Source organism: Abramis brama, assembly GCF_963993115.1.
Source record: "Abramis brama genome assembly, chromosome: 5".
Lineage (NCBI taxonomy): Eukaryota > Metazoa > Chordata > Actinopteri > Cypriniformes > Leuciscidae > Abramis > Abramis brama.
In genome coordinates, this window is record NC_139967.1 from 35992391 (window position 1) to 36012418 (window position 20028).

General features: G+C 35.7%; 1 protein-coding gene across 3 annotated transcripts in view; it reads right to left on the minus strand.

The window, feature by feature from the left end:
- abr (ABR activator of RhoGEF and GTPase) overlaps nucleotides 1–20028 on the minus strand; it is a 296797-nt gene that overhangs the window by 79834 nt on the left and 196935 nt on the right. For all 3 annotated transcript variants that reach the window (XM_084113285.1, XM_084113286.1, XM_084113287.1), the window contains 7 exons: nucleotides 15072–15124; nucleotides 13912–14052; nucleotides 11013–11134; nucleotides 9459–9627; nucleotides 4652–4774; nucleotides 4397–4472; nucleotides 3345–3449 (listed from right to left, as the gene is read on the minus strand). In XM_084113285.1, the coding sequence (XP_083969411.1) occupies nucleotides 3345–3449; nucleotides 4397–4472; nucleotides 4652–4774; nucleotides 9459–9627; nucleotides 11013–11134; nucleotides 13912–14052; nucleotides 15072–15124 (789 nt within the window). The remainder of the gene's footprint in view (nucleotides 1–3344; nucleotides 3450–4396; nucleotides 4473–4651; nucleotides 4775–9458; nucleotides 9628–11012; nucleotides 11135–13911; nucleotides 14053–15071; nucleotides 15125–20028) is intronic.

Genomic DNA, 20028 nt, shown 5'->3' on the forward strand with positions numbered 1-20028 from the left:
ATGTTGTGGGGTTCAGGGGATGATCAGAGGGGGTCTTTCTGTGTCACGCATACAGTAAACACATTCATTTTAGCTTTAAATCCACAGTGCTTCTGTAGATGTTCTTCAAGTTAAATAGTTATTATAGATACATATATATATATATATATATATATATATATATATATATATATATATAAAATGTATCAAATCAATATTTTATTTATTTATTTATTTATTTAATGTTGCAGTGTGGTCAGAGCATTGATAACAAAATAAATACATAAATAAATAAAATAAATAAGAATTCAGAATAAAAGAATAAATACATAAATTAAACAGTTTTAATCTGATTATTAGTAATAATGTAATTATTTATTGAAAGAAACAAAACACTTGAGTGGTATGCATTAAGTGGTATGTACTATATAGCAAATCTCCATTGCTTCATTGTTGAATCATTGAAGAATTTAAACTATATTATTACATGGCTCTGTGAAATACTTGATTCTGATTAGTCAATCGCACCACCCAGAGCGGTATGTTATTCCCCGATAACAACCAGTAAAAATGGATAACACAGGCTCATCCGAGTAACTGAAGTCAGCGCTATACGATTGGTAGGAACGGTTTTTCTTTTGTGGAAGTTTTGCGTTTGGTGAGCTAATAAAATATTAAAACTCAAATCTATATTCTGCGTACAATTATTTAATTATGTCATCCGGGTATGGACTCACTCTCTTGTTTCATGCAAATGCAGCTGCTGCTGCCATTTTGCAACAATTGTTTTGTATACTGTAATGGATTATAAGATAACAAACAGGTAAGATTTTAAAAAAGTTTAATCTCAAATCAATATCTCTCATCCACATAATTATTTATGAGGTGAAATATCATGTAATAAGGGGTATGACTGTACCATATCCCTTAAATCTCCATCTAGTTTGAACTTGCCGCTTGCTAGCAACTGCTTTCTTCGCGGAAGCTTTGCGTTAAAAAGCCCTAATAAAATATTTCAACTTAAGTCAATACTCTGTGTCTAATTATTTACTTACAGTATGTGGCAAGTAGCCATGTAATAAGTGGGATAATGTACATCCAGCCAGTTGTTATCGCAGAATAAAATAAATCCATTCAGTGTGACGTAAGACCTGTAGGGGTTTATTCTGCAGTAACAACCGGCTGGATGTACATTATCCCTTACTTTTCGCCCAGCATTATATTAAAAGCTGGATATATATTACTTTACCTGCATATACAGTATACTCACATTAAGCAATATATACTATATATATATATCAAATCTTGGGTGCATGATTGTTTATATCGTCGCAAAAATTTAAACTGTATTATAATACAGCTCTATATTATAAAGTTTTTTTATTTATTCGATTTATTATTTCCAACTTTATTTGCATACAGTCAATACACTCAAATAAGGCAATATATACTATATAGTAGGGGTGCACCGAAATTTCGGCCGGCGAAAATTTTCGGCCGAAATGGCATTATCGGTTTCGGGCCGAAATAAAAAAAAAAACAGCCGAAAATCCCATCCGTGCGCAAGCGCTTAGGTTTCACTCACGGTCGAGCTGTTATCACGCGTCTGCCTATCAAAGATTAAGCATGTCAAAGGGCTGTCACTTATTGCACAATCGATCGGACCAGCCAACACAAGTTTCGAAAACGAAAATAGGGAATCGATTTTAACGGCCTTCTCTCGGAGCGCGTCCAGCTCGTCACTATACGCTCGCAGCGAACGCGCGTCACACAGCAACTGCAGGTTCTGACAGACACACACACACACACACACACACACACACACACACACACACACACACACACACACACACACACACACAGCCTATTTCTGCATAATATAGTGCATAATATGTAGCCTTCAGTAATGTTTTTCATTGATGTTATGGCAGTCCACATTGCTGACTTGTGCGCGTCTCAAGCGCCCTCTTTACGTTCGCCCTAATGCCTGTTTAGTTGTCCGTGGATTTGCCTATATTTGCTGTTGAAAACGGATCAACGCCAAATATAGGCAATTTACTAACGATTCAATGAACACTTTGCCTATGTCTCAAAAATCGAACAGGATTTTTTTTTTTTCACAAAAATGACAGCCCTATACGAGAGGACACCAAAGTTACAATATGTAACATTTGTTCTGCAAAAATCTCCAAAATTGTGGATTTTTTTTGCACAATTTTTTTTGCACAATTTCTATTATTTGATGGAACATAAAACTTGAAGAATAATTATTATTTATATTTATTGTTAAAAATATTTTATGTTTTGTTATGTAACTGTTAATAAAAGTTTGATTATTATATTGTGATTTTTCATTTCAGATCCATTAAATTCAAGCAATATATATATACGTTTTTAAAAGAAGCCATTTTCGGCTTCAGTTTCGCTTTTCGACCAAGTGCATCCTAAATTTTCGGTTTCGGTTTCGGCCCAGAATTTTCATTTCGGTGCATCACTACTATATAGCAAATCTCAAATGCCTGATATTAATATATTATGAACATTAACAACATGAATTTCTATTAAGCTGCTTTGAAACAATGTGCATTCTGAAAAGAGCTATATAAATAAATTTGACTTGAGGTTTTGCGTTACAGTAATTGTATCATGGGATAAGCAGGTTTTAGAAGAGGTTTAATGCATTTCATGGCTAAATGCATTATTGTGTTTGAATCTACCTCCAACCACTAATAATTCAAAAAGAGAGGTTTGGAGTATGTGTATAGCAACACTTAGGAAGTGTTGTCCTTTTGATAGTGACTAACTCCAGCTCTGCTAACTGGGGTTGTATGTGGAAGATAATGGACAGATGGATTTAATGTCATCCAAATCGAAAGAAAGTCCACACAAATACAAACAACCAAGTTCAGAAACTCTGCCTTGCCCTACCAATGTAGCAGCATCTACATTGCACAGGCTTATCAGTAGAGTAGAACCAGACTGTAACCTAGATTTCTGAAAATCCCATTTGGACTCCCATGGAAAGAGAAAGAGAGGAATGAAGAAAATGGGGTAGTGAGTATAAATAAAAACTATTGGGATGAGAGCTGAAGGCATTTAACTGGAAACAAAAGGGAAAGAAACACTGGAATGGAGAACAAGCTTTGTACTGAAGTTCTCCTCAAGTCAAAGACAAATGAGATGTATGAAAAACTAATACTAACTAAACTAAATGTATCTCAGGACATCTGATATAAACTGAAATTGATTTCACTGACATATTTTACCCCAGTCTCCCCAGATTCAGACAGCATTTACATTTGACCCCTCTAGATATAACTATATCAGAGAGCAGAGAAAAAAACGTGAAAATATGTGTCACTTACCATCTTTGGTGCTGGTGACGGGAATGTTGTGGACAGTTCTGAGTTTGAAGCAGGAGCCGGTTAACACTTGCAGCTCTACTGAACTCAACACACATGCCTGCAGGTCTAAAAACACACATACACACACAGTGAGCTCTAAAATTAAGAACTCTAAAGTTAAAACTAAAATTACTAAATGGAAATAAAGTAAAACGGAACTAAAATGAAATAAAAAATAAATTAGAGAAATTGTTTTTTCAGTGAGAAAAAAATGGAGAAAAAATGGCAAGCACATAACATTCCTAAAACAAAATTAAAATTAAAACTAAACATATAAATAATAATAATAATATATAAATAAATGATTAAAAACTATATTAGTATATAAATAATACTAAAATAGCACTGCTACACATGTATTGTTGAACATTCAGGATGTCCACAGAAAGGTAGGACATTTTCAGGATCATTTTCAAGAATCATTATGACTCCAAATCCCCCTAATGCCCAACACATTATTTGAAGCCCACTTCCATCTTGGATGACAAAGACGACAATGATTGCCTTTTGGTAAATAATTTAAACATAAAATGCAACATATGTTTTGTGGCTCTTAATAAAAAATAAAAAATAAATAAAAAAAACATAGAAAAAAGATTGGTCTGGTCTTTCTGGTGTTAAAAAAAGAATAATTATTAAAAAAGTAAACAGCTTTGTGAACACAGAAAATTGCAGGAACAGGATCTAAAATAAGCATAAATAACCAGGTGGAAATAAACTCATTGTAAGTGAGAGCTCACTTAACTTAATTTAGAGCATTTCATTTTAAGTTATACATTTTTATTATAACCTATTGTAAATAATTATAAATAAATCATATTGCTGCCTTCTTGCTAAATTTGCTAAGGCCCTATAGTGGACCTATTAGTTTTAAATAGTTTTAAACCTTAGAGAGCATTACTGGAGTGACAGCGAGGCTAATACAGAAATGATGGATTGTGTAATTTTTTTAATGATGATTTGATATTGTAAGGGAGAATAATCTGATCTTTTAAAATAACACATTTTCTTACCTTTCTTCATCAGTTTCTGAATGCTTTCCCTCCATTCTGACCTCTCATAATCTGAGGACAGCAGGAACAGGTAGCTCTGGAGAGATAAAGAGACAGTGAGTAGAATAACAATGGCTCCCCCTACTGGAAAGCTATAAACAATAGAAGCACAACATTTAAACAGAAAACATTTATGTGTCATGTGTAACAAGTGTTAAAAATATATCTTTTCACAAATAACAGTGTTGTAAATCAAATGGTTGTGCGATGTGGTACCTTGCCGTGTTTGTTGTGGATGCGGAATGGGATGGTAGGGGAGTGTATCAGCAGACACGACTCCTGCTCATTCATCTTCTTCCTTAGACGATCCACGTTACGACTCTGACCTTTCTGTGCTTTCTGTTCACACACAAATCAATCTGATATTAGTACATTAAACATGCACTTACAGTTGTGGTCAGAATTATTGGCACCCAATAATTATGGTAAATATGGTCAAAGATGGCTGTAAAAATAAATCTGCATTGTTTATCCCTTTGATCTTTCATTAAAAAATGTTGCAAAAATCTAACCTTTTATTAAAGCAAAATAATTGAAAGTGGGGGGTAAATCACATTATTTTACTCAATTGTTTATGAGTAAAATATCTCTGAAGTACATTTCCATTGAGATTTACCTTTTTTCTTTTTAGCACACCAGAGTAACCTGGAACATGAAATTGTATAGCAATGACTTCTTGTTTCATTGGAGTTGAAACACAAAGGCCAAATTCCCTCAATCATCCATCACAATGAGTAAAACCAAAGAATATAGTTCTGATGTACAGCAAAAGATTGTTGAGCTTCACAAAATAGAAAGTGGCTGTAAGAAAATAGTTAAAGCATTGAAAATTCCCACTTCCAGCATCAGAGCAATAATTAAGAAGTTCCAATCAACTAAAGATGTAACGAATCTACATGGAGAGGACATGTGTCTAAATTGTTCTAATGCTCAGCGAGGAGGAAAGTTTGAGTGGCCAAAGACTCTCCAAGGATCACAGATGGAGAATTGCAGAGATTAGTTGAGTTTTGGGGTCAGAAAGCAAAAAAATTAAATAAATAAATAACCCACATCATCACATGTTGTTTGGGAGGGTTTCAAGAAAATTCATTCTCACTCATCCAAAAACAAACTCCAGAATATTTGTTTGTCAGACACGACTGGAACTTCAAAAGGCACCGGATTCTATGGTCAGATGAAACAAACAAAAAAAAGAGCTTTTTGGCAGCAAACCCACTAGATGGGTTTGGGGCAAACAGGGATAAAAAGTACCCCATGCCCACAGTAAAATACACTGCTCATACATCTCCCAAGCCAAAACTCCAAAGGTGTGACATCTGTGGAACTTTAAAGCAAACTTCACAGTAGGCTTGCCAGAAGGGCTGTCGCTTTTGCATAGTTTGTGCTTGCTGTTCAATAATCATTTGAAAGTTAGCAAACTGGCAGCTCCAATAGTAATGAAAAGTTCTCAATCATGGAAACTATGTATACAACCTTATTAGATAAAAAAAAACATACACACTAAAGGAAAATTATAAATGTTGCCTTGGCAAATATCCTAAACTTTAAGTTGAAGCACTAAAATTACTAAGTGGAAATAAACTAAAACTGAATAAAAACTATTTTAGTACATAACTAATACTAAAATAACACTGCTTCACAATTTATACCTCTATGATATTAGTGTATGATATTAGTGTATGACCTCTATGACAAGCGGTTTGGAAAATGGATGGATGGATGATTTAGCTGTGGGCGCCATCTTCTGCCGAGACGCAGAAATTTATTCGGCATGACCCTCACAGTGCATTGTGGGTATTCTCTAGCCATTGAGTGTACATCGATTGTACACTCATTTTTGTGATGCATTTTGGAATTGAATGAGTGCACTGGATAACGCCCACTATGGTTTCAGACACCACTACAAATGGCTGTTCCCTTAAATAGTGCCCTAAGGGTTTGGGGAGATTTCTAACACAGCCCTACTCTCTTAAAGTGAGTCGAAGCATTCGCCCAGCTGATTCGTTCAAAATGGCTGATTCATTCAGTAACAAAGCAAGTGCTTACTGACTGTGCTTATCCATGGGTCATTAAATCACTGAACCGAATCGTTCAGAAATGAAACACACACTCAGTTGCTCAGAGACACTTAACTCTTTTGCTGTGGCTTTGTTTGGAACAATTTTCATTGGAGAAATAAAGCAAAAACAGTCAGTATTGACAATATTATGCCTAACATGTCACTTAATATTAAGTTTATTGAAATGTTGTACAAAATCAATAACACTTTTGCAATCTTGCTGATATTCTGGAAATGCTATTTTATGTTATAAATATAAAAAATAATTCATATTAGGAGCATTTTTGTGTCTGTGAAAGTTTCCATTATGGCCGATGCTATCATCCTCTCAATGTGTGTATATGAGCTTTAGTGGAAATTATGTTATCAGGCTTCCACAGCTAATTAAAGACTCCAGAGCTCCTACTCCTCAGTCGTTAATGTGCTGATGTTATATTATATCTTGACAATGTTATGGACTACATGACTCTGTGGTGCAGTAATCGCTCTGAGCTAAAGGAAATCCCAGATGAGAAGATCCGACAATCCCAGAAGTGAGCGCTCTTGGAGGGGAACTCGTTCAATTCTCTAATTGACAGCTAGCATAAACAAATCCGTTCATACAGTGGAGTCAGCCACATTACCGAGAATAAGAGTCGGGGTGTCACCTTTCCTCTGCATGTGAGGCACTACTGTACCTCGCTGTCCTGTGGTGACCTCACCTGAATAAAGGAAGCGGGCTGTCTAAGATCAATCTAAATGTGAAGTAGCATCACGGTGACCTGCTTTGGCAATGCCAAAAATCAGTAAACAAACCACAAAATCCACTTTCTCCCTAATTACAAACAGAGGCCTAAAAAACAATGCTTAAGGGAGTCTGACACGACCTTTTGGAAAATACTGATAATTAGGTTAAGAACTTATTGAACACAGCTGAGTGACAACATATAAAGATGTTTTATGTTGCCCAGACAACAAATTATAGCAATTGAAGTCAATTTTTTAATATATATTTTTATACTTTAAAGGTGATTAAGTAGGTTTGGCTTATCAATCAATTCCTGTGTGCGCATTTAATGTGATATCAAACCATTTTCAAGCGCAAGACGACGCAAAAGAGAACTCATTTCGGCAATCACACCAAATCCAATGCATGCACACAGAGAGCCTCCTCTCATAGGGACTGTTTACACCTGGTCACTTCATGCGTTTTACGGATCAGATAGCTATCTGATTTATCTAAACGATTCCATTTACACCTGGTCACATAAATGTGTTTTCGCAAAACCACAGATATAAATTCGATTTAATGGAGTTCACGTCACCGAAAGCAACCGATATGAGCTGCATTTTATTGATAATCAGCTAATTTCAAAATCAAAGACCACAATAGGAGACAGTGGCAACATCACTGGTAAGATCATTTTGTTTCTTTACTTTTAATGAAGATGATTGTGTGTTAAGCGTCTGCGGCTTACTTTCACTTTGATTTGCGATAGTTTGCGCATTGGCTTGATGAATAGATGCTCAGCTGCTCATCTTCAGTGATGCGTGCTGCAGTAACGCTGTCATATCTGGCTATAACATGACATATAGCCTATAACACGCTCTCATGCGTTTATTTTTTAGCATTGTTGGAATTTACATATGTGGTTTCAACAACCAGATGCATGTACACTTGTCCAGTTTCATCTGGAATGCGGCCCAGGCCACTTCAGTGTTAAATCTGTCTCAAATGCGTTTCGGAGGGCATTTACACCTGGTCTTTTCACGATCGGATAGCTATCCGATCACAGAAAACGCATGAAGTGGCTAGGTGTAAACAGCCCCATATAGTGTGCGATACTGAATTGCACTTGAACTCACAAATACACACAAAATGAAAAAGAAAAAAAAATTCTCCCCCAAAAGTGTAAACTATAAGGCCTTTCACACTAGAGGAATGTTTTCACAGTGTCTACAACTATTTCCGGAAGCCCCCTTTTTTTAGCGTGTTTGTACCACAGGAACAAGCGAAACATGATTTATGTATTTCTGCTTATCGAGCGACATTGGGCAACAACCACACAGCAAACACTATAATACTTTTTCATATACCGTTTACTTTATTAGATAGGACTGTTAAACAGATCGTTAATTAATGAAGACAGAGAATGGGAGCGCTGTGTGTTCAGGATCTGGCTAACATGTTCTCAGCACCATCAAAAAAAAAAGTCCACTGCCCAGAGTTCTTGACTCTTTGTTTTTTTTGCACGTGTTATACATAATTTCTTTGTATGTCAACCTGGCCAAAAAAACAAACAAAAAAGCCACAATTTGGCATGTTTTATTGCGTTATCACAAATAAAACAAAGCATATAAAATAACATTTGAATAAAGGGTGATGTACATTTTCCTAGGCCGGAAATCACTTTTGGCCACTACAGTGGGTGCATAATTATTAGACAAGTCGATATTCTAATCTTTTTGTTTTTAAGCATATTTGACCAATTCCAAAACATCAATCTTAAAAACTACTATGAATTTTGGTCACTGGCACAGCAGGGTCACAAAAAATAAGTTATTAAAAAAAGATATTAACAGCAAAACACTTTAACAATAAGGGTGAAGAATAAGGTGTGAAACAATCTCCTCCTTTAGTCTCCAGTGCCACCATTTTCCAGAACTATGTTAATAACACATCTAAATTATAAGGCGTTTTTCACTTTAAGCCCTCATCAACAATTACACATTGCCGATTAATGATTATATACAATCTTAATAGTAATTATTAAGAATGATGTGGTTTTCAATTGGTAAAGTGTGATTGTAAAAAAATATTTGATCAGAATATCAACTTGCCTAATAATTATGTATGTACTGTAAATATATACAGGGTTTGCTAAATTTCCAACCCTAAATATAGGCAATGTCTTAACAAGCACCACTAACATTTAGCTTAATTTTTAGCTTAGGTTTTATCATAAGTCCTCATTTAGATCGTACCTTCTCTTTCTGGATCTCGCTTTTGATAGTGGAGATCTTGATCTTCATCTCCTCGATCTCGTGCTCAGAGAGTGTCTGGACGTGAGGGAGAGAGTCCGTGTCATCCAGAGTCTGGAAGCTCAGATCAGCCAGAGGGATGTACCATTTACATTCATACTGCTGATGCCTCCTGACAAACACACAAAGAGAGAAACATACTTAATTGTCAAATAAAACCATGATTTATTATGTTATTTTTTATTGCTTTAATTTTTATAAATAAGCACACTAAATTAAATTGACAACCTTAATGTATTTATATATTAAGTATATAATTTGAGTGTATTAAGTGTATAATTCGTTCCTGATTGCAAACACATGCTTCATGATATCATTTTCTTCCTGGCTCTGTTGAGACTTATGTAAGCTATTAATCTAAGCACTCACTATGGAGAATATATACAGTACACACACGCACGCTTCAGGAATCAAAATGTGTTTCCACTGCAGAAATGCTTGATAATGCACTCTTATTGTCAGATGATTCTGATGCTCTGCAGCTGCTCTGTCAGTCACATGGCTCTGCAGCAGCATATAATCTGTTCATCATCATGCTTAACAACCAATTAAAATCATCTCCTGCATGCGTCTGAAAAAAGCATGCTGAATACTTTACAGTCTCTGCCAATGCTGAGAACAAAACCCAGAACTGAATGCCCCATAATGCCGAGCATATGAGGCAAAGTAGATTATGGCTGCGTTTGAAACTTAAAAATGCTGCCCTCGGAGGATGCATTCCTAGGTTAATTCCAAATTAATGTTAGCTTCACTTCCTGTCTCCTGAGATACCTTCATCTGATCGATTTTTGAAGGTAGCATAGATGTATCCTTCATGTTCCATTCCATGACAGTTAAGCTAAAAAAATATATATGACATCTGAAAGTTGTGGTTGGTGGTCAGTTTGTGTGTAAATGTACATTTATATTCGCTTAGTCCCAAATCTTGCTCTATTTTGTTGTAAATCATTAAACCATTACGCTGTCTCAGAAGCCTGTTCGAAATCAGTTTTATGAGGTATCTTCATGTGCAAATGCACAGCCTATAGTGTGTGTGTGGTGTGTGTGTGTGTGTTACGTATGCCTGTTATTCTGGGAAGGCTGTAGCTGCATGAGGGTAACAACAGCTATTAATCAATAGTACGATGTCTTTGACATAGTGACCATGACAACAACAGAGTGACAAATGATATCGCACCTTTGTAAATCAACACTTAATCTACAAGCACCAAACACACAACTGCTTGTAATGTGATGTATGCATGTAGTGGTAACACATAACTGAGAGAGAAAGTGAGTTTGTGTAAACTGTAAAAATTTGGTTTCAAAGTTGTAAATAAATCAAAGATTATTGGAGTACATTTTACAGTAAAATACAATTTCAGTATTTCTACTTCAAAATGTTGTTTTATTGAGTGTGTTACTTGCCATTTCTTTGTAATTATTTAGTGAAATTTAAGAGCATTTTTGAGTGAAAATTCTGAATCCTACACCAATTTGAACTGTCCATGTTCATACCCAACTGCTGTCTTTTTCATCTTGGCACAGAGCAGAAGGTCTGTGAAGAGGAAGACATGACGGAGTTTACGCGTCCCCTCCGACACCTCCACCAGGAAGCCATCCTTCACCAGCTGACGAGCCTGTGATATTTTAAAAATGAAATATTGATATCATGTTAATACTAAACACACAATTAATCCAGTGGCAGAAATCTTTTTGACACTTGAACATAGTAGGTTGCGGTATTGCACCTTTTTATATGCTTTTATACAGTTGTGATTACAAACTCTCTTTCCGCCTCCCTACATTTGTGTTTTGAGTATCTTCTTATTTGTTAGGGGTACGTTTTTTACAAGCATTGTTGGCAGACATAGCTGACTATGGTCGCAAGTAGTTCAACGATTCAGTGTTTCCAGAAAACAGTTCCAACAAATAGTCGCAAATAGCATTACAATTTGTGTGGGTGGAACTACAGCTCTTGACCTGTGGTTATAAGAACAGTTTCCTGTTAGAATGACGTGGACTTAAATAGATCATTCTCTTGAGCAAATAGCAAGAATTTGACATGACTGAATCACGCAGTTGCTGAAGATTTGTCGGCTGCACATCCATGATGCAAATCTCCTGTTCTACCACATCCCAAAGGTGCTCTATTGGATTGAAATTTGGTGACTGTGGAGGCCATTTGAGTAAAGTGAAAGCAGTTTGAAATGATTGGAGCTTTGTGACATGGCTCATTATTGTGCTTATAAAGGGATGGACATGGTCAACATCAATACTCAGTTAGGCTGTGGCGTTTAAATAATGCTCAATTGGTACCAAGAGGCCCAAAGTGTGCCAAGAAAATATCCCCCACACCATTACACCACCAACAGCAGCCTGTGCCATTCATACAAGGCAGGATGGATCCATGTTTTCATGTTGTTTATGCCAAATTCTGACCATACCATCTAAATGTTGCACCAGAAATCAAGACTCATCAGAACAGGCAACGTTTTGGTGAGCTCATGTGAATTGTAGCCTCAGTTTCCTGTTCTTAGCTGACAGGAGTGGCACCCGGTGTGTCTTCTGCTGCTGTAGCCCATCTGTGTCAAAGTTATATGTTGTGTATTCAAAGATGCTCTTCTGCATAACTCGGTTGTACCAAGTGGCTATTTGAGTTACTGTTGAATTTCTATCAGCTCAAACCAGTCTGGCTATTCTCTTCTGACCTCTGGCATCAACAACAAGGAATTTTCGCCCACAGAACTACAGCTCACTGGATATTTTCACTTTTTCTGAAAATTATCTGTTAACCCTAGAGATGGTTGTGCGTGTTTTAGTTTCTAAAACACCCATGTCACCAACAACCATGCCACAAATGAAATAATGAATAACAAATTTATTCAGTAGAAAAGTTTAGCACTTTAAAAGGAAAGACAGTAATCTTGTTGTTTATGCATATATCCTATCATTTGGGGTCAATCATTTATTATTTTTTTGTCATTGTTTAATTATCTTTAGAGATTGTGTTAAAGGACTCCAACCCTGTCATACTGTCCCAGCATAGCTATTATTGTGTTGCTGGCACAGCACTGTGTAACCACACTACTGTACCAGACAGCACATTCTCTGCTTAGCTGGCACAAACCCAGAACAGTGGTAAGTTTAAGTGAATTTTGAGAAGAATGAGATAAATGATTAATGGTTACCCTGTGTTTTCCAATGATGTTCCTTGAGACACATAAACAGTACATGTTTTAAATTCAACTCATACGCTGCTTGCTAGACCAAGACCTAAAATGGGTGTGTAAGATAAGTGAGATATCCAAGACACTGTACTGTTGGTGTGTCTCTAGGAAAAGGGTTGGCTAACACTGGCTCATCCTAATATGCCCACTTGGTATTCCTAGTGAGTCTCTGTTATCTGTAAAATTCTGTCATTTATTGACCCTCATATAGTTCCAAACCTGTATATCTGACTTCTGTGGAACGCAATAGGAGATGTTAGGCAGAATGACAGGCTCAGTCACTAGTCACTTTGATTACATATTTTTTCCATACAATAAAGAAAATGAGTCTTTCTGTCTAACATCTCGTTTTGTACGAGTCTGGAATGACATGAGGGTGAGTAAATTACATTAATGTTTGGGTGAACTATGCCTTTAAACTGGCAGGGAGAAATTTTTGAGGTAAAAAAAAAACTAAAACAAAAACTTGCTTTTCTTTTCATTTAAGGAGTACCCTGTACCCGAGCTGCATAATAATAATATTATATTATTGCATTATAGTTGTGATAACACAGTTAGTTGTGATCACGCAGTTAGTTGTGTAATATAGTAATATAGATCACACAGTTAGTTGTGATCGATAGTTAGTCAAAATATGACAGAAAGAGTTTACTTTTACCACAGTTTGCTTTCAGAGAATACTATACCAGAAGTGTGCGTACAACTGAGATTTTAGCGGAAATACATAGGCATTAGGCCGTGCATAGAGTCTATTCCTACAACTATGCATTATACCATGATGGTTAAGAAGCGAGTTCAATGGCTGCAACTTCTGATCTGATTATACTCATAATTGACTAATTTGTTGATTATTTCTTTGAATGATTGATCTGTCAGGTACTATGAAAAAACCCCCAGATATATATTGATGCAAAGCTGACTCAAGGTGAGGTGGGTTTTTAGGGGGGTTTTTTGCTGTGGAATGCCCACACAGACCAAAACTAAGAAGAAAAAAAACATACCAGGTTCTGAATAAAATGCTATTAATAAAGTAGGTGTGAAAACACTCTTACAAAAGGCATTGATACCTCACCTGTCTTAAAGCGTTACTTACAGCAAAGGACTGTATATGCAAAATACATGTATATGTATATGCTTCATACTCTCTTCTGTCACACAAAGTTGCACAAACACACAAAGTCACACACCTCTCCCTTCGGTGTGGTCACGGCAGTCCTGCGCGGGTCAATCTCTTCATTGATGCTGGAAAGGAAGTTCTGGGATATTCTCAGAGCATCCTGCAGTAATGGGAAGTCTGGATGATCTTTAGGGGTGTGTTTCAACAAGTCCTTATATAATAAAACAAAAAGACAACATACATGAGTTTTATGTGTATTCTTAAAGTGATAATCCCACTACTAAAACAAAAATGCTAAAGTTATAAACCTACACTACAGTTCAAAAGTTTGGGGTTGGTGAGACTTTTAAAATATTTTTGAAAGACTGAATTTATTTGATAAAAAAAAAAAGTAAAGTAAGAACCGGAATACTGTGAAATATTATTGCAATTTAAAAGAACTGTTTTCTATTTTAATATATTTTAAAATGTAATTTATGCCTGTGATGGCAAATCTGAATTTTCAGCAGCCATTACTCCAGTCTTCAGTGTCACATGATCCTTTAGAAAACATTATAATTAGCTGATTTGCTGTTCAATCATTTTTATTACTATCAATGATGAAAACAGTTATTCTACTTAATATTTTTATGGAAACCATAATACATTTTTTATAGGATTCTTTGATAAATCAAAATAAAGGCATTTAACATTATAACATAATCAATAAATAATCTTTACTGTCACTTGTGATCAAATTAATGTGTCCTGATTTTATTTTATGTTTTTTAATCTTGCTGACCACAAAACTTTTGAATGGCTGTGTATATGAGGAAGTCACATTTTGGACTAAGATACTGGTGGAATTTTTATCCATTATCAAAAGTTATAGTACCTCACGTTGAGGTTTTATATATCTCGTTGAGATATTTTTTGGTTTGAACCACCTCCTACTGACATCTGGATTTGTAATGGCCTTTGTAAAAGATCCGTAATAAAAAATCAGGTCTGACATGTTGATACTCGAATCTTAATGGATATGATAATCTTTAAACAGTAGAATTTAGTAGTGTTGGAGTGTCTCTTTATGGCACACTTAACTACGGTTTACAGATAAACGCCACAACTCCAAATGTCTGTGACTCCAGAAAAATACTAGCCTGTGCATTTGCCTTAGTAGAGGTGACCTTACGATTTTAAACCTAACTGTACAATCAATAGACGTATTTTTTTTTAGAGAGAACAACTCACATGCAGGACAAGAGTGCTGCGAGTGACACGGTCAATAGGCTTGTAAAGGAGAGCTGTAAAGACAAACATTAAAGAATTAATTAGAGAGTGACAAGTTATGGAATATTATTGATAAGATATTTATAGATTTTAACTAAAAAACACTCATACTTTCAATCATAAAAATGCTCAAAATGTCAAATACACCCAAAAGAGAGAGCGAGAGAAAAGAGCGAGAAGAAATACTCTTTCCCAAACTATTACACAGCTGACTGAGCAGCCAAATACTAGGGATAATAGCATCTCTGAGCACTGTACAAACATGAGCATCCAGGAAAAATGAATCCAAACACTGAGAGGAGGCTCGGTTTATGTCTTTAGCTTTCTGCTTCTCAAGCGCTTTGGTGGCCATAGGTCTGTGAAAGCGCTATATAAATGCAGTCCATTTACCATTCTGTAAGTCCCCACTCTCTGTAAGCTGACAGACTGAGAGAGAAAAGAAAATGCATATCTGTCAGCTTATACAGTATCATGCCCTCCCCTGAACACTGCAGTGGAAGAAAACCTCATACCGTACACTTTATACCAAGCTCTCTTGCTATTCTGTTCCATTTATACAATGTGATATAGTTTTTAAGCAAACTGTAAGACTGAACCCTATATCTAAAAGAAAACTTTCTGCTTTTTTTTTTTTTTTTTTTTTATAAAAGGCAGGCAACGAAGGCAGCAAATGACTCATTATGCAAATATTTTACACTGCCATAATTTTTTCACAAACATTCGATTGCAAGTCAAAGGAAAATTTGCAAACTTTAATGAGGGGTTTAGATTTTTTCTATCAAGAAATAATCAATGCAATACTGCTTTGCACTATGCAACCAAAATTCAATATTGCACTAAGGTACAATTTTAAGAGCCTTTAATTGAAAAATACTGGATATTCTGAATAATGTATTGTGGTTATGGCCCTGCACTAACCACTGAGCCAAAACTTCAACACAATCATTTCTGTAATTTCTGTTGACCTCATTAAAAAAAACACAGCTAATCAAAGTCAGACTATTGTCTTCCAAGAAGTACCAGTCAGGTACAAGGAGCACTGTTACACACAGTTTTGGAAAATATACTGACATACACACTCCGATAAGGGTCTCCTGTGAGCAATCTTCAGGAAAAAGAGCTTTGTCTCTCATTTCTTTGACAGCACTAGTGAGAGACTTCTCCACATTCTCCTCTGTGGTCACATCTTCATCTTCTAACAGGGTTATGATGGGTTCCTGCGGTGGTCCTGCTTTCTTTCATTCTAATGGATGATGTTTCCCACCAGTCCGTACTCAGTCATACTCAATTCATCTAATTATAGATTATATTTCACAACGCAAAAGAACGAAGCTCTCTGACAGGGCATATTTCCCATGTGCCTCTGCAAGGCTGAAGGATTACAGTGGAGAGAGTGTGGTGACAGAAATGTTTGAGGAGGAGGAGAGAGAAGTGAGGTGTACTAGTAGATTTATAAGGGAAAACTACAGTGTCATTTATCAATTAAATAACCAATCTTTACTCATATTTGCTAGTGTTCATTTGCATTACTGTTTGCAGGGCTTTATCAGCATTTTCTATGGTGATTTTGGGATGCTTTTGAGAAACATAGTCCCTATAGGTTGTGACATCCAATCACAACCTTGAAGCACATCTCAGCAGTCAGCACAGAGGCTTGCATTCAAAATGAGTCCAAGACGCCCTTCACACACAGTCCCAGAAGAAACCCCTCTAGATTGAGAGAGCTACTGATTTCCCATATAGCCATCCCGCTGGATTGAGGAAAAGATGACTGGAGAAATTGTGAGAAATGCACACATATCATTACAAGGACTTTCTATTTATGGCCACAGACAATAAATCTCATATCTTATATACATTAAAACAAACTGTTTGGATATAAACAATATACAGTAGTGGCCAAAAGTGATGTCCGGAGGGTATTTGTGTTTTTAATGACCCTACATGTTCAATTAACCCTCTGATGGTCTTCGTTTGTGTCCACACTCGTGTTCTTTGGGGTCCCCAGAGACCCCAGACAATAACATGTCATTTTGTAACAGTATAATTTTTTTTTATTTTAACAAATGTAATTTTACTCTGTTTATTAATGTTTTTACTCCACATTTGTGCAGTTTTTGGAGGATTTATGATATATTTTAAAATGTACCAAAAAAAATTAAACTTTGACAAAAAAGTAATTTTTATTGTTAGAATTGTGATTTCATAATATTTAGATATGAATCCAACTGGGAAAACTTGTGAAAAGATATCTTTCAGTTAGTCAAATAGCAAATAGCATATAATGGGGCTCTATAGCCATCTAGTGGCTAAAATTATAATTTTTTACTTTCAAAACTACATTTTACAAAATATGGGCAAAAATTTTACACTAAACCATGTCAAATTATCCATGTTATCCCCATAAATTAAATTTAGAAATTTGGGTCTTTTATAAAGTGAATTTTACATAAAAAACTGTTTTTGTATAAAAACCTATTTAATTTTTTTTTTTTATTTTTTTATATAAATTTAAAATATATCATAAATCCTCCAAAAACTGCACAAATGTGGAGTAAAAACATTAATAAACAGAGTAAAATTACATTTGTAAAAAAAAAAAAAAAAAAAAAAAAAATATCATTCTGTTACAAAATTACATGTTATTGCCTGGGGTCTCTGGAGACCCCGACGACCACGAAAGTCACTATTTTTTTCACGCTAACATAAAAACAGATATCATTACAATTTATTTATTTTTATTGTAGATCTAGAAAGGGTTGAGAGCCGTACAAAGTTTCATGCCATTTGGACAAAAATATTTTTTTTTTTAAATTCAGCAAAAGTCATTTGCGGGTCAAAAAGACCCCGAAAACCATCAGAGGGTTAAACCATCTATAATCTATATATATTTTTATATTTTAAATATGATGGAAGAACTAAACTAAACTTGGTTAAGGTATTTATCTGACAAAATGATTTGGCAAAAAAGGTAAACTACAGCTACAGGTTTTATAGGTTTAGAGTACAACATAAGTTATACATATTTGGATGGTTCTCACTTGCTTTTTCATGAGTTCGTATTTTCTTTGTATTACAGCCTGGCACAACTATTCAATATGCTTACAAATTCTTTAACACACTTTTAATAATTGAATAAAGGGTGAAGATTGGCAAGACATCACTTTTGGCTACTATTGTAAAGCAGAATTGGAGTGTCAAGTCAAGTCATCTTCATTTATATATCGCTTTTAACAATGTAGATTGTTCCAAAGCGGCTTTACAGAGATACAAGGATAGTTTAAAGTAACAGAGATTGTTTTGGCTTTATAGCAGTTCTTGAATAAAAGTTATTTTCCAGCTAAAGTTAATTTGATTGATTCACTTCCGTCACTAAGATCATTAGTTATTAACTTAGGGGGCCGCTGCTGAACTGACAGAGTGTGTCTGCTTCCCGGACAATGGTAGGAAGACTGTTCCAAAGTTTTGGTGCTAAATAGGAAAAGGATCTACCGCCAGCAGTCGATTTTGATATTCTAGGTATTATCAACTGGCCGGAATTTTGAGATCGCAATAGACGTGAAGGACTATAATGCGTTAAGAGCTCGCTCAAGTACTGCGGAGCTAAACCATTTAGTGTTTTGTAAGTAATCAGCAATATTTTTAAATTTATACGATGTTTAATAGGGAGCCAATGCCGTGTTGACAGAACAGGGCTAATATGGTCATACTTCCTGGTTCTGGTAAGAACTCGAGCTGCTGCGTTTTGGACCAGCTGTAGTTTGTTTATTAAGCGTGCAGGGCAACCACCCAGTAGAGCATTACAATAATCTAGCCTTGAGGTCATGAACGCATGAACTAATTGTTCCGCATTTGTCAATGAGAGCATATGGCGTAATTTAGATATATTTTTAAGATGGAAAAATGCGGTTTTACAGATACTAGACACATGACTTTCAAATGAAAGATTGGTATCAAAGAGCACACCCAGGTTCCTAACCGACGACGAAGACTTAACAGAGCAGCCATCACGTGTTAGACAGTATTCTAGGTTATTACGTGAGGAAGTTTTTTGTCCAATAATTATAATCTCTGTTTTTTCAGAATTTAGTAGTAGGAAATTACTAGTCATCCAATTTTTTATCAGCTATGCATTCCGTTAATTTTGTGAATTGGTAGTTTTCGTTAGGTTGTGAAGAAATATAGAGCTGAGTATCATCGGCATAACAGTGAAAGCTAATTCCATGCTTCCTAATGATATCTCCTAATGGTAGCATGTACAGAGTGAACAGTAGTGGTCCTAGTACTGAGCCTTGTGGTACGCCATACTGAACTTGTGATCGATAAGACATCTCTTCATTTACTGCTACAAATTGATAACGGTCAGATAGTATGATTTAAACCATGCTAATGCAATTCCACTAATGCCAACATAATTTTCAAGTCTATTTAAAAGAATGTTGTGGTCAATAGTGTCAAATGCAGCACTAAGATTGAGTAACACCAATAGAGAGATACAACCACGATCGGATGATAAGAGCAAATTTTTATTATTATTATTAAACCTTTATTTAACTAGGAAATTCACATCGAAGTTAAAACCTCTTTTACAAGTGAGACCTAGGGCCCTATTTTAACGATCTGAAACGCAAGTGTCAAGCGCAAAGCGCAAGTAACTTTGTGGGCGGGTCTTGAGCGCTGTTGCTATTTTCCCGGCGGGATAAATGACTCTTGCGCCAGGCGCAAATCTAAAATGGGTTGGTCTGAAGTAGCTTCATTATTCATAGGTGTGGTTTGGGCGTAACATGAAATAAACCAATCAGAGCGTCATCTCACATTCCCTTTAAGAGCAGACGCGCTTTTCCATAGCGGATTGCTATTGTAACGGCGGATTTGCCAGGCGCGCGCCAGGAGCGGTTCACAGCCAAGGAGAGCAACG